The sequence below is a fragment of the Anguilla anguilla genome, chromosome 4 (genome assembly GCF_013347855.1).
Source record: "Anguilla anguilla isolate fAngAng1 chromosome 4, fAngAng1.pri, whole genome shotgun sequence".
Classification (NCBI taxonomy): domain Eukaryota; kingdom Metazoa; phylum Chordata; class Actinopteri; order Anguilliformes; family Anguillidae; genus Anguilla; species Anguilla anguilla.
The window spans coordinates 47,738,361-47,754,433 of NC_049204.1; the positions used below are offsets into that span (position 1 = coordinate 47,738,361).

A 16,073-nucleotide genomic window follows, 5' to 3' on the forward strand; every position below is an offset into this window, starting at 1 on the left:
GAACGCGCGTCACGCCGTCGGGCCTTCTCGACTCTCGCGTCCACGGCCCTCCGGCGCAGGTCGCCTCATTCGGCGATTTCCCCAAGCCTCCGGGACCGCCCGCGGCCCTTAATGGCTTTACCGCCACATCCAGGCAAGGGTCTGAGAGAGTTCCCCGAGTGTGCCAGTCCCAACCAGCTGAACCCTCGCAATAAGCCGCTTATGGAACAGGCACAGACGCAGACGCCACACAGGGGGCGGGCCTGCAGTCCGAGGCACCCATGACATTAGCTCACTCAAAGTGCCCTCCCAAATACAATCACGAGCCACAGTCCTTGCGGTTACATTTCAAGAAGAAGGAAGAAAAAACGAGCAACAGTGGAGCTGGAAGATGGAATTCATTACAAACTTGTGGTCAAGTTTCAATCAATTTCTCAAACAGGAAATTTATTACTGCCTGGTCCAGACCACAACCGGACTTGTACAAATAACATTCCTGCACAAAACCGGGTATCTGGCAACCCTATCAGAGCACTACAACTCTTGCTCTCAAAAATATTGTGACCAAAAAGCAAAATGTGCATGTAACCTACATGTAGCATGCAAGTTTATAGGGTGTACTCTGCAGTAAAGCCTCATAGAATATCTACCAAAAAGAAACCATGTGTCCATGGTAACGACAGCATCCATGTCACTGGGTGACCTTGGTAATTTCAGACAAAGATATTTCAGGCTTGTAAGGCCAAGAACTGGAGATGACTGACAGAATATTTCAGATAATGTCTTTAACTGTCTGAACTGTGGCATGGTACCTACTGTATAAAACTGAGGTGATTTCTTGCTTTTTTTATTTTGCCCATTTATTTTATGAATAGTATAATTTTAAGCTGGGCATTCTTTTCCAGGAAAAAAAGTTCACAAGCATGTGAAAAATAACCCCTGGGAAATGTCTCAGTGGACTAAAGTATTTCCAAAGTAAATGTGGCAGTCTGTACAAAAAGAGGTAACCTGCATAAATGCTTAATACATCCATTTAAACACATTCCCTGGGCTGTCTTTTCTCATTCTAGAGCAGAGAGACAGATATGTATCTTCTATGTGAAAAGAGTATACTGTAGATCTAGATAAGCACCTCAACAGTAATGCATTTCATGTACAATGATGTGTTACGAGATTTATACATCTCAATTCTGACTAAAATAAAAATGCTAAATTCTGTGGGAAAAAAAAACATATATTAGAGCCAATGGCTTGAGAATTTAAGGATAACGATATACCCTTAGAGATAAAAGGAACATGGAGGTACATTTTGGTTCTTTAAGGAACACATTTCCCAGAAGTAACCTGAAAGTACAATAATGTTCCATCTGGGCAAAAATAAGTATGTTTTACAAGCAAAAAAGGTACAAATCATTTATATTTTGCTGACTAGGGATAGAATGCTACATACCTATATGATACCACCCAGTGACAAGAGTTTGTGCCTTTATAGGAACTTTTGCATACCTTTTCTTTCTGAGAGTGTACTTTGGAGAGCTGAAGAACTGCCCTGCCCCACCCCAATAAATAAACAGGAATTCATTTCCAGATATACTCAACAAAACAACATTCATGTCAATGCACTGCCAAGTTGCCTTCCTTTATAGTGACATACAGAGGAAATTACTTTTCACAGTGCTATGTTTTCCCACAGACATTTGCTTAAATATCACCCTACATTCCAAGGTCATATCCTGGCTGATCACTGACCACCAACACATACCCAAAGACATCTGTACAGCATCACTGTGCAAACACATATCACAGAAGTATGAATACATGTCTCATAAGAAAAAACTGCACTCACACACTTTTTCATTCTGTATTAATCCTCACCGCTCACTCACTCACAAACTTACAACCTCTGAACTTATAACCCAGTCCTCCATTAGAACAGAACATTGCTGACGATTCAGCTGGATTCTGCCAACACAAACTGTACTGTAGTGACATTCCTTTGCAGATAACATTTCACAATAAAGCCAGTCGACTGCACATGGGCTTGAACTGAATCACAACCCCATCTGCACTGCATCGGTATCAAATTACGTCACAAACAACCTGACCACTCCGGCGTTATGCAAAAGGAATGCTGAACAGGGCTGAGGTACAGCGACTAGATGGCCGTGTTAAGTTTGCACACAACACTACACATACTAACGGCGTTGTAGAAGAGATGCTCAGACCTCAAATAGAACCAGCCTAGACCTTTCGGTGGCGCTGAGCGACGGCGGACTTACCGCGGCCTGCCGGTGGCTGTTGGACAGGATGCCGTGGATCTTCACCTTCTCTTTGTCCATCTGGTCGATGTTGACCCACAGGTCTCTGGCCGTGGGGTCGGTCGGCCCGAACATTTTCGATGTGTAGTAGTTGTGATCCGTATCTTCCTGTACACAAAACAAAACACGTGCGTGAATAAGGAAAACTAACCGTTCGAACAGAGAACCTTTTCAATTAGCAATGTCTGCAGCCTGTCACACCAGATTTATTATGAAGGCGAGCATGCATGCGATTACATGCTGAAATAAAGCAGTAAGTGTAAATGGAGGTGGCGCTGCACTGTGTGTGATTTATTCTGATTGAATCCCGTTGCCTTGACTGCGTATATTGGCTCTATTTTACAATATGACAAACATCTGCAGGACTGGTGGACTTTTTTTCTTCTTTTGCAAGGCTGAAATTAGATCATCAAATCTGGGTTTGCTGAAATAAGAAGAGAATCCAATTCAGGGACCAAACCAACGGGTTGACCTGCGCTCAATCTAGACTCTGATACTCACTTTCCCTCTAAATCACAGCGCATCACACATTCATAAGATACTAACCCCTGGAAATAATATTATTGTCCTCATTCCCTTTGCAAGAATTCAAAGCATATTCAGAGTTATTATGGAGATCTAAAGGCACACATCTATATCTAATTATACTGCCTCAAAAAAGAAACAAAAGAAAAAGTGTGCATGAAGTATTGTGTTTTGAATTTAAATTGGACAAACCATGACATCATCAGGAATTCTTGCCACATTAAGCATAAATTTTAGCACGGAGGTAGTATTGTTGACTGAAGCATTGCAAAAGAAGACTTCTTAATTTCATGACCCAGTGCTCATGTCAAACATGCACTTGTGAAATGACACTGATCACCAACAGATCCTGAATTAACATGTATCTGAGTGTTGCCACTGCTAAATTGACTCACACAAAGACTCCTTCCTTCCGCTGACTTGAGTATTTTTATCTGTATTATTACTGGGAGCATATGGGTTTTAAGTGACAAAACATTTCATGATCTGAGAGGGTTCCAGCTTGGATGACACACTTCATGTTCATTTCATCCCAGATGCAAAGACTTCAGAACATATGCTTCAAATTATTTGACCTGGGGTCAAGATCACCTGACAAGGCATCTAGGAGATAATATTATTATCAATCAATCTATTAACAGACTAAGACAGCATGGCTTCTCTAACTCGTTAGCTGAGTAATTGTAATTGACAACACATCCCAATTTTAAAAGATATGATGATGAGATTTTTCTGTATGGCTGCTGCAAGCTCTGTAGGACGGGCATCTCGTCCGCTAAATTAGGAATCTTACTACTCATGCTTCATCTAATCTTTCCACTGAAGTTGCACATCTGCACAACAGATGGAAACAGCTGACAATGAGACCTCTCATGTGGGAATACGAAGACCAAACCCAGCTTTACTGAGAGAAAACACGGGCAAATTTATCTGCACACTCCAGACCCACAGCCCTCCTTAGCCGCTTTTCCAACGCATGGTGCCGGCTCAACTCGACTCGACTCTACTCAACTCTACTCGCTTTTGGTACCAGGTACTTCGTTTTCCACTGCACATAGTACCCCCGTCAATGTAGCTGGCCGTCATAGCGACGCCGCATGAAACTGCCGTGACGTCGTCTTCAACGCAACGCACACTGTTCAGACGACGAGGCGACTCTGATTCTAGTGGCGATTCTCTCTGACCAATCAGTGGTCTGCAATGTTTTCACGTCACCTTTTGGTATCGCCTCAGCTCGCTGGGAACCTCGACAGAGGTGATACCAAAAAAAGTACCAGGTACCATCCACAACTTTTGCCTGATGGAAAACCAAAAAAGTTGAGTAGGGTCGAGTCGAGTTGAGTTGAGCCGGGACCATGCGGTGGAAAAGCGACTTTTTAAAGCGTCCGCTCTGATACCCTTACTCAAAAATGACGCCCACTGGCTGCACTTTGCACTCCGTGGAGCACGGATCGATTAGCGGTATGGCACAGAGAACCACCAGCTCTCTCTTTAAGCAGTATATATCTGACTTTCTCACACCGCTGACTGGCACTGCTGTTCCTGAGGACCCATTTTCTAAGCTTATCTTGACACATCGTCGATTGAAAAATGTCTGACTTAAATCCTTTAAAGAAACGTGTCATTGATTCTGATTCTTAAATGACTGAATTCAATTAGTTCTTTCAATGTTTTGTTTTTCTCAGAATATGCCAATTAAACCTAAGACTGTGGCCTCAGCTGTGTTTAATTACTGGCTCCGGCCCTCTAAAAAGTATAATTATTAGAAATGATTAATTGAAAATTAATTAATCCTAAATTTATTTTCAGTCTGTCTTAATGCTAATCACTTGCAGGCACATATTACTGTCAATCACCGAGTCCAACAAATAAATCATTAGACATTACTGTCCACAGCAAAATCGTATGATTGGTTAAATTCATTAAGTCACTGATGAGTCTTCACTCCACCTATTTTGGGGTTCATGGGACCCACTGATCTAGCACTTACTGTAGCTCTGAGATAAAAGCTAGGAAGCAGAGCTTTATGTCTAATATCCTGTGATATGTGCAGAATTTTTTTAGGTAAACAGACTATCAATATAGCCCCGGAGCAACCTGAAGCAAATTCCACTAATTTAATCAATTAATGAGGGCTTCAAGTTGTAAGATTTTAAATGCACTGATTATAAAGTACCCACAATCCAAAGACATGCAGGTAGGCTAATTGAAGACTTTAAAGGGGCCATCGGTATGAGTATGTGAGTGAACGGTGTGTGCGGCATACACATTTCAATTAAAGGGTATTGACAGTGACGCAATGGGGACGTTATTTACGGGTATTTTTTCAATGTCAACGCAAAAAATATAATTAAAAAATAAATAAATATATTGATTGTATAAATAATGATTTGCACTATTATTCCTCGGTATTCAGTAAATTATTCGATTTCAAACAGACATCACAAATGTATTTCAACTCACCAACTCAACTAAGACAAAGCTTAGCAGTTCTGCAAATATTCAGAGGTTATTTTCATTATCAGGTTGGTGCCAATTGGATAATACAGCTTTTGTAGATATATAACTGCACTGATGCACTGGGACCAAAGAGCGGATCTGATACATAGATTCGCTATCCAGATATACAAATGGATGCCTGAATTATACATCTACAACAGTTTTTTGGCGATAAATACACTGCACAAGATGACATAATAAAATAAAACAGGGCTTATCGCTTACTGAGTCTGCTTTTGAGAATGTATTCGACACATGTAGTATTTGTTTATTTGCAAACTTATGCACGCTGACACATAGTACAATGCCGTAAGTAGCAATCTTCTATGTAATGAAAAATGTTCTTCTAACCATGCAACAGAAAAGGCCTCATGTTCATCAAAAGCCATTAATCATGTTAACTGTTAGCAAAATTAATTACTTTAGATTAACTGGCAACCGTAAACCAAACACTGCCCTCGGCATTTAATCTATATTTTATCACGAACAAGAACATTAAAGCAGATAAAACTGTCCCTGTATACCACTTCTGAACAGAAGGAAACGTCCTGTGCAAACAGAGCACCCTACCAAAACTTATGATTTTAACCTTTTTCAATGTGTTCAACTTTTGGAGCATCGGCAACACACAACGTCTGTGGAATCCAATCCCTAGGCAGGGGATAAGGGTACCGGCCGGGTACCCCTTGGCTACAGTAGGACATTGGGTAAAGGTATGGCTGGTGTTGAAGAGCTGGCGATTCGGACACAGCAGAGGACTCTACTGACCAGGCACAGGGACCAGCACCACACACAGGCTCTGCGAGACGGCCTAGAATTCATCAGCTTGGCAGAAGGGAGATGGGAAAGGAGAGGAGAGGAGGAGAGGGGAGGCAAGGAGGAGGTGTATATGATCCCCCTGAATCAAACTTCATTCCAACAGGTCTCAGAACACAGTCAGAAAACATAGGTGCAAAACCACTGAGAACAGTGTATGCAGTGATGGTTAAATGTGAAAATGGAACATAGTTGCAGTGCATGAAAAATTTATCTAACGTGTATTCGCTATGTTTGTTGTCCTCTCAACTCTGCTGAACTGACACAGATACAGCACCTTTTACAAACTGATTCTACACTGTGGTTTGGGAAACGGTATGAATATTTTTTGTCAGCGATGGCAGCATCACGTTTTTTTAATCCGTTTCTAGGACACCCTCCCTCCTGTTCACAATGGCCATTTAATCATACTTTCTGCACATCTGTCACATTGTTCCAAGACTGTTTAAAACGGCTGTTAAGTTATGAGTTATGAAATAAAAGGCTCTCTCCCGATCTGGTGATGGATATTCGTATGTGAAAAGGGAGAAAATGTTCCTGCACTCACTCACACCTGCCTGACAGTCACATTGCTCCAAAAGCTTTTCGGGAAACAGGCCTCATTCCAGTCCAGAACTGAAGAGTTCCAGCAGACTTCTGAGGGAGGGGCTATGGAATGGAATCTGCACACAGGCACATTTCTCCCTTTCCAGCTGAGAAATAAGAGAAAGGATACCAAAGGAAAGGGCAAAATGTGCTTATCTCTTTCAGGTTCTAAAAATCCTTTAAATGTAACAGAAATTGACTTTTTTCCCTGCCAACATGGTGCATATGGTATCAGTGGACTACAGAACTGACTAACTGAGAATTCATTTTCACAATTTTTTTGAGAGAAAGTAAGTGGGTAGGCTAAAAAAGTAAGACATTTTTGGACACTGCAGAACACATTATGTGACTTAGTTTGAGATAACATGCTCTCAAAACCCAGTAGGTCAGTGGAGCGGGTTGCCGTGGATTCTGAAACTCCTATTATTTTATAACTGCATGAGGAGACATGAGGTATACAGAACTAGTTCATAATGGTGATGAGAGAGAAGGCAGGCGTTTGCTGTGGCAGGGAGATGGTTGTTGCCTTTGATTCTGCTTCAGTGATGTGATTCTTTTGATGTATGCTAGGGTATTCCCTCTTGTCAGGTAGGTTGCTTCCTTGCTCGTTTTGTGAGTTGAATACCACTGGACACATTTTAAAACTATGATTTCACAGAACAGAACTTTCCATTACCAAATACAATTCCCTACAAAATGTGACACCCTGCCATAAGTCAGGTGTCACTAGGAATAACGGTGTTCAAATGCATTCTACTCAACATTGAAAAAAAATGTCCTATATAACTTAAACAAATATAACTTAACAGATACATTTAAAACCTGGTCATGAAACCTCATGTCACACTCACACATGATGCTTCGCAACACCCCATATAATTAATGAAGCCTTACAGTTCATCTTCCATCAGGACTGACACACCAGAGCGAAACCTAAATTAGTTTAAGCTCACCGTCTATTCTTCACTCATCTTCCACTCTAATGGAAATCACAAGTAAACACATAAATCAGTATGTGCCAAGGACAATGCGCAGAACCTGAGGAAGGTATTATTTATTCGCCACAGCCTCTCTGCTTTCATAATGATTAGCCATTACTCATGATCTGTTAGGCAGCCTTTCGGAAACTGTGTGGCTCGTGGCCTATATAGCTCGAATCTTACCAAGACTTTTTCACTGATAAATTAAGAAAACAGTTTAATTGGCTCGCACCTCTCAAACAGCGGCTCCAGATGAATTGTAAGCAATGAGAACGTTCTGTAAACTCATCAGTTTGAGAACAAAGGTGATGTGAGACACCGCAGTCGTTAGGGGCCCGAATGGTGCAGGTGCAATTTCCAGGTACGGGAATTCTGTTGCTCTCTTGAGAAAACTGCCTCGTCTAAAGCACTTCAATGAATATTTAGTTGATTGTATGAATATGCATATGATATATGAAAAAGGCACACAGAAATCACCAGTATGCAATTTATGAATTGACTTAAAGCACTGAATGCATGGGGCTATAAATCAAATACCCTGTGACTACACATGTTTTCCATTTTAGCAGTATGAAATTTTACAACTGCTAAAAGGTTAGAGAACAACACTTTGCATCATGGCTCAGGATGCTGAAGAAGTGCCTTGCATTGTGACTACAGATGTTCACCAAACTAAAGTTTTTCTTGGCCTTACAGAAACAATGCACCAACTACAGCTGTAGATATAATTAATCAGAGAGCTACGGTATACTCAAGCTAAAGTAAAACAAAGGACAGCATTTAGAACGTGCAGATTTGCATTGATTAATTAATTAATTAATCTTCTGGAGCCTCTGAGTTTAACTGAGGACACAGAAATGAACAGGCTCATTTGCCTGGGACCCTGAGGAGCTCAAGTAAAATCAGGCAGTAATTTTGTCCCACAAGTGCTGCTGGGAAGTGCGGAACATTCCCATCTCCAACACTGGGCCAAAAGGCATCTGGCTGCATAAAAGTGACACCTCCTATCAGCTGTGTCCCACAGTCTTAAGTGTATGGACAGCCATTGAGATTGTGTTCCAAACACGTCGGCTGCATGTCTCTATTGGAACGGTGAAGTCTATTTATTTCTGAAGCCAAAATTGGAGGAACCACAAAAAAGTATATTAAAGGATCAATGGTTTTGACATTGTGCTCAGATAAGTTGTGTGCAGTTGGGAGTTTGAGGAATACAATCAACACGCTGTGAACTATTACATAAAGCAGTCACACCCGGCCTGTTTTCTATACCCGAGGTGTCAGAATACTTTTACTCCTCACAAACAACTCAGACAGACAGCCACAATCCCAGATAGCGATAATCTTTCAGCAAAGGCAGCCAAATTTGAGTCCGGCCTCTTCTGATTGGAAGCCAAAATCATGATTGCAATGACTAGCCGTCTGCGGTTGTTCAGCCAGTTTCCCAGATCCTGCCAAAAATACTACAATACAGACAGAATATTTCTGCTGAAAAACCTATAGCATAACAGAAATCCCTCACATTAACTGCAGTAAAGGGAAGGTAATGTTTCATTTTACACTTCTTGGTGGAGTACCACTTTAAGCGAGCTGGGGAAACTTTGAGCACATACTCCTGAGTGTCTTGCTTGCCAATGCTAATCTCACTCACTGCTCACCATGGGTATGGATATTTGGGTGCTGGAAATAAAATTTTCTTTGTGATGCACTGGAATTTGTCTGTGAAGACATATTTGCAAATTACTAGATTGGCAATCAATTTATTTGTGTAAACGCAGAATTTCCACAAACGACAGTATAATCTTCCATGACAGAAATGCCAGTTTTCAAAGAGTACATAGTATATTAGTGTGCGTGTGTGTGTGCGTGAATGTGTGTGTTCGAGAGAGTGTGTGTGTGTATGTGTGTGTACGTTTGAGACAGAGAGAGTGTGTGTGTGAATGTGTGTGTTTGAGAGAGTGTGTATGTATATGTGTGCATGCATGCGTGTGTCTACGTGTGTATGCTTGAGAGAGAGAGTGTGTGTGTGTGTGTGTGTCTGTGTGTGTGCATGAGTATGCCAGCCCCAGACACGTAACCTGACAGATGATTGTGAAATCTCTCATCTCAGCTGCAGGCACAGGCTGAAACTAAAAGCGACTGTGCAACACCTGCCTTCACAGTCACACACAAGTCTCACTACCCCAGTCCAGCAAGGCTGTGCACGCGTCTGCAGCTGCTAATGGCACATGACATCACATCACCTAAAGGAGCCCTGTGCTGTCCCCCTGCAGAAAGCCTCAGGCAAAAAGGAAAATGCACCTTCTTGGTTTGCTTTACTTCAAACTGATAGGGTACCAAACAATCAATGCTGAATGGTTACCAAACACAGTAGAGGGGCCTGATTAGCAAGGCAACGCACAGAATCAACAAGAGTGATTCTCAGCCAGACAGTACAGATCAGGGGTAGGTTCACATTTACATTCTGATTCCGTGTCATTTCAAAGCATGATCAAATACATGCTCCTTTCAAACGAACAAAGTGAGAGTTCTTTTAAGCCTGAACTGGATGGCCAGTTTAATAAAACTTGCGTATTTAATGAGTGACCATACAGTAACACACCATCCAGGATTGAGATGAATCACCTGCATTAAGACTTCACCACAGAGCTTTCTCTAGATCACATATCAAATAAGGCAGCCTTGGCAACAGTAACCATGCTGACCCTCACACCAATCTCCACACCAAGGACCTTTGTCCTTTCTACCTTTAGCTTACACTGAACAAGGAAAGGAAACACCACACATAAAGAACACATACCAACACAAACATACACACGTACACTCTCTCTCTCTCTCTCTCTCTCACACACACACACACACACACACACCATCCTTTCGTCCATTATCTATACAAGCTTATCCTGGTCAGAGTCACAAGGGGTGCTGGAGCCTATCCCTGCGTACATTGGGCTAGAGGCAGGAATACACCCTGGAATTTGCCAATAAATCTAATTTATTTCATTTATTCTTTTTATCTTTAGTATTATTTTTATTATGCTTATTTGTATGTCTGATTCTTTAACCTTTTCCACTTGATATTGATGTTTTTATTCTACCTCTATTTTTAACTGTTTGTAAAGCAGTGTGCTATATTGCAGGAAAAGTACTATAAAAATAAAGTTATTATTATTCCGATACATCAGTGGGTCGTACAGCAAATTACCTTCTTTAATTAAACCCCAGGCATAAAATTATGTGGCATGATATAGCGATAACACCACAGGAAAGCAATCATTTCAAGCATGGATGAGCTATTATTACCAATATACTTGTAAACTGCTGTTTAATTAATTTCATACATTACAATAACTTAACTTTGCATTTACATACTGATTCAAGAGAACATCCTTGTGCAACATCTATGCCTGGGCTTGTTTGCCTGAGGATTAAACTTTTAGCCAAGAAAAAAAAAAACACACACATAAATCACCCATCTGAATCAAATTGCAGTAATTGCTTACTGGCAACAGCAATGATTTCATAAGCTTATCTCTGCTAATCACATAATAGACATTTATGAAGATGTAGCTAGCAATTGGTTTACGGTACATGTCTGAATAGCCATGCATCATTATATTAAACCAGATGTATCTAGTGCACTGCTTACTGTACATGGCAAAAAGTAGCACATAATCAATAAAGGGCATACTGTTATGCAGAACTTAAAGTACTTACAGTACAAGCTTAATATCAAACTGAATTCAATATTATAGCAACTGAGTTGGAAATTTTGCTTTGCACTGAATTTCTACAGAGCTGCTTTTAATCCTATTTGATATCTGCACCAGGTGCACCATAATAACGTTGTACTTTGGACAAAATAATGAATGAGTGAATTGAAATGTAACCTGCCCTGCTTAAGTTTCCTAAACAGTCTTGTGAGGGAGTGCTTATGTCTGTGATGATGCAGTGTGGAATTTTACATGGCACCGTCCTCCAGTCAGCACTACCAGCAGGCTTGGAAGCTGATATCAGCAAAAATACTGCCACATTGGGATCTAGCAGTAATATTGACAACTTTTTTTTCATATTGAGATTTACATCCAGAAGAGCTTTACAAATATAAAAAAACACAGAACAGCAGTAATAAAAGTGGTGACAGAATGAAAGTTAGGGCATGTACTCGGTGGCTGTTTGGTCCCAGAGTTGTTTTTTTCCCCCACATATTTGAATACTTCAGTTCAGGTGAGAACACATGCAGGATAGCCATCTTATCGCAGTGTTCCATCAGAGCGGCTGACTTTGGGGCCTGTCTTCAGCAGCTACGGCTGCGTGGGAAAACGGGTCGGCGTTTGGCTCTCCCAGCGTGCCGCAGCAGGCCCCAAAGCCACAAGACTACGCCCCCCCCCCCAGGCACAGCGCGCCACGCCCTGGGCAGGCGTTATGATGAAACCTGCGAGTTCACCTTGGGTAATGGTACAGTAGAGCCAGCTGTCATACTGGGGTGAAGTACTGGCATCTGTCCTGTGGATGTAATGGGCTGAAATCTGCAGCACTGTGAGCTGGGGAGAGGGTGCTCGTCAACACCAGCAAAAGCCCAAAAGTCCTCATGAGAACAGGGTGTGTGTATGCATGTGTGTGTGCATGTGTGTGTGGGCGTGTGTGTGTGTGTGTCCCTTTGTGTTTCCATGAGGAACAACTCCATAAATTACTTTCTACAGATATCCCTATCAAAGACAAATAAAAAGAACATAAGAATAAGAATTTCCACTGATTAAAAAGGACCCCCAAAGAGATATGTAATGAGAAACATAAAATTTCAGTGTAAGTGTACCAAAACAGACTGCAGTCTGCTAGGAAGAATTAACTTCATATTGCCCACTGAGAATTCTCTCCCATTCTGTACTAGACCCGCTACCACATGTTATGAAGAATTATTATTCAAAAAAAAGAAAAAGTCAGGTGCTTTTAAAAATAGTCCAGCCATGAGTACATCAATAAGAAAGGTATGATTAACCTGATTGCACAGCTATATGTCCATATTCGTCCTGGCTGCCCATGCAAATGAACCCCTGTCATTACTGCACACAATCTCCCTTCTAATATATCCTGTTCAATTGAGGGTCATTACAGTCCCTGCTTTCAGGATGTGGCTGAAAGCGCCAATTTGCCAGCAGGTTCGTTTGAGTAAAAAATAAATATATAAATAAATAAAAATCAATAAATAAAAGCATGTGGATGCTGTTGGGGACAGTAATAACGATGTTCCACCTCAGATACATTTTCACACAGTAGGGCAAGGGTCTGGGTATTTACATTACATTACATTACAGGCATTTAGCAGACACTCTCATCCAGAGCGACTTACACAACTTTTACATAGCATTTTACATTGTATCCATTTATACAGCTGGATATATACTGAAGCAATTTCGGTTAAGTACCTTGCTCAAGGGTACAACGGATGTGTCCTACCCGGGAATTGAACCTGTGACCTTTCGGTTACAAACACAGTTCCTTACCCACTGTGCTACACTCCGACTCCGATTGTTCCTTACCCACTGTGCTACACTCCGACTCCGATTTACAGAGAGTATCTCTACAAACGGATACCGGTAGAGCCTTGTGCCATATATCAGAAGAGTTGGTAATCGAAGCTGCCTTACACAGTACTGCCATGATGACATCATAGAAAGATGAACCACTGTCATCTTACAAGTGACACGGCAGGGACTGCTGAAAACGCTGCAAAAATGAACAAATGTCCACAAAGAAATAAAACAGAAACAAACTGTTCAAATCAAATTAAACCTAAAAAAACTAAAACCAATCATTTGTCTTGCCAAAGTTCATACTTTTACTTTAGATGGACTTTTTTCTTCAATCTGGACTTTTCAAAAGTGCAATACTCCATATTGAGAACTGGTAATTAATACCGATGTCCTCTGTTCTGCTGTAATGCAATATTCATACTTCAAAGTTCATAGCCCAAAAGTCCTTGTTTCTATTATTATGTAATATAATCTGCTTACCATGAGGATATTTCCAATTGATTCTTATTACCCAAGTCTATTTGGCAGCATTATTATGAAATCTGAACTTGAAGTTGCACTGCTTTTTGTCTGCTTGGAATTGCTGTGTTCAATGCTGCTTTAAAAGCCCAAGGTTGAAAGCACTATATAATGCCTTGTGTTCAGTGTGGCACTGTCACGAGAGCCCATGTCAGCACTTTCAGCCCACAAGCACGTCCACATCGCTTTTACTTCATTTCGAATGACCCGGTGTGTCCCCCAGTGAGGGGGGCACGCGGTGGGCGCACCTCGATCTGAGAGCTGTTGTCGTTGTCCTCGTCTGACAACAGGCCGGGGAACCGGTCTGGGTCGGTGCTGTCCGACTCCTGGTCCTGGCTGGCCCTGTTACTGTCCGTGGATTTGGGCAGGGAGAGCCACCTCCTCCACCTGCCGCTGGAGAGCTTCACCTCCACCGGGTCGCTCTCCTCCGAGGGAGGCGTTCCTCCCACGTGCGAGTACAACCCCCCTGAGAAGGAGGAGAAGAGGAGAAGGCACTAAGATTAGAAGAGGTGCCGATGGAGAACACGTCCGCTGTGCTTCACGAGCTCAGGCAAGACCGCACATGACTTTGGAGAGCACAAGCTGCTTTCTGCTTTGTCTCACACAACCACAGCAGCACTGCAGTACTCATTTGGTTAAACTTAAAATTAAAATTAATTCAGGAACAAAGCTCAGACCGTTAATAATTCAATTTCAGGCATATATTCAATTCTAAATTTGAAAAAGTATGGCCTCTTCTTACTAAGCATTAATCTTCAGGCACTTTTACAATTCACTTATCTCAGAAGGCATTTTCATTATTTTTCTAAAGAAAACCCGATTTTGGCTAAAATTAACTAAGCAGTGACTCAGATATCAGCACACAAAGCAAATGCAGCTCACTGATCCATCTGACAATCCTCTGACGTAGTGTAAGAACACAGAAAACATGCCCAGAAATGTAATAGCTTTGTGAAATTCAGAGTAAATAATAAATGCCCCATAAAAAATAAAAAAAAACACCAGAAAGTGTCAAAGTTTTCAGTTTTCGTGGGTGGTGGCTTTGCCCCACGTAACTGCGTCATGGTATTAGACCCCAATGGGACAGCGGGTGACATGAACCAGATGGGGTGCAGATAGGCCCTGTGTTTCCTCTCATGGCTGGCAGAGTGCCATCCCTAGGCTGCAATTACATTCTGAGTAAACGAACTTCCTGCGTCACCCCCCTGGCGCAATTTGGAAGATGCGTGTATTATTTTCACCACACAGATGCTAATTAATTCCCCGCATAAGTTAGAGCAAGTCTCATGCTATTATGTCCCAACACCCTAAAGGTTGATTTTAATCAGCTCTCTATTTGTCTCACCCATTCAGTACTCAATGAAATGGCGGCACCGCTAACAGGCATCCTTCAGAAGGATAAGCAGGCCGTGCGAGTGAAGTGGCGGGGCTTAGGACGCTAATTCTGTGCAAAGTGGAGTCTGACAGCACAGCTCCACAATGAGGTATCCAAAAAAGTGATGGTCCAAAGCGGGGGGGTCTTTCACATTGGTGTCAGAAAGAGAGAGAGAAAGAGAGATGGAGAGAGAGAGAGAGAGAGAGAGAGAGAGAGAGAGAGGGAGAGAGAGGGAGAGAGAAAAAGGGAGAGAGAGAGAGAGATGGAGAGAGAGAGAGAGAGAGAGATGGAGAGAGAGAGAGAGACAGACAAAGAGAGAGAGACAGGGGTGCAAAAGAGGACATGGTTCACAAATCAATGCGCAATTCTACCCACGGGTGAAGGTAGCATCCATCAGATGGCTTGCAATCACAAATGGAACGCCCATATAACAATGGCCCAGATTTGCACTTCAAATATCACAATACCCGCAGCCTACAGCTTGACTGATCCGCTTTATTGGCATCAGAACAAGCTAAGAAACAAGACATGATTGTCAAACAACAATGTCCGTGTCACATGTGCCATGACACAGATAAAGCAGGACTTGATGGTGATGGATTTCCATATCCCAATACATTACATACCTTGCAGTAGGCACTGTCTGTGCTTTTATTAGAAATTTGTTCATTTGAAATAAGCATGAGTGGACAAATTGATAATGCTCACCTTATCTCAACATATGAAAGGATAAAAGATTTCAAACATGATTAAGGTTCAAATTAGATTTAAAAATTGGATTTCTTTTCCCTTAATGGATGTAAATTTACCATTTACACGACCATTGCTTTCACCTGCTAAAAACTGGCTCTCTGTATGAGGTCACAGAGAGAAAACAGTAAGGAACACACAGCCTAAACTCAAGATGGTGAGAGATACACTGTGATCAGGGGCTTTGCAAATAATC

At 41.7% G+C, this 16,073-nt stretch overlaps 1 protein-coding gene across 2 annotated transcripts in view; it reads right to left on the minus strand.

Annotated features, from left to right (window-relative positions):
- Positions 1-16,073, minus strand: part of LOC118225597 (plexin domain-containing protein 2-like) — a 109,729-nt gene that overhangs the window by 50,407 nt on the left and 43,249 nt on the right. For both annotated transcript variants that reach the window (XM_035414197.1, XM_035414196.1), the window contains exons 2-3: positions 14,001-14,218; positions 2,259-2,405 (exon numbers count right to left, since the gene is read on the minus strand). In XM_035414197.1, the coding sequence (XP_035270088.1) occupies positions 2,259-2,405; positions 14,001-14,218 (365 nt within the window). The remainder of the gene's footprint in view (positions 1-2,258; positions 2,406-14,000; positions 14,219-16,073) is intronic.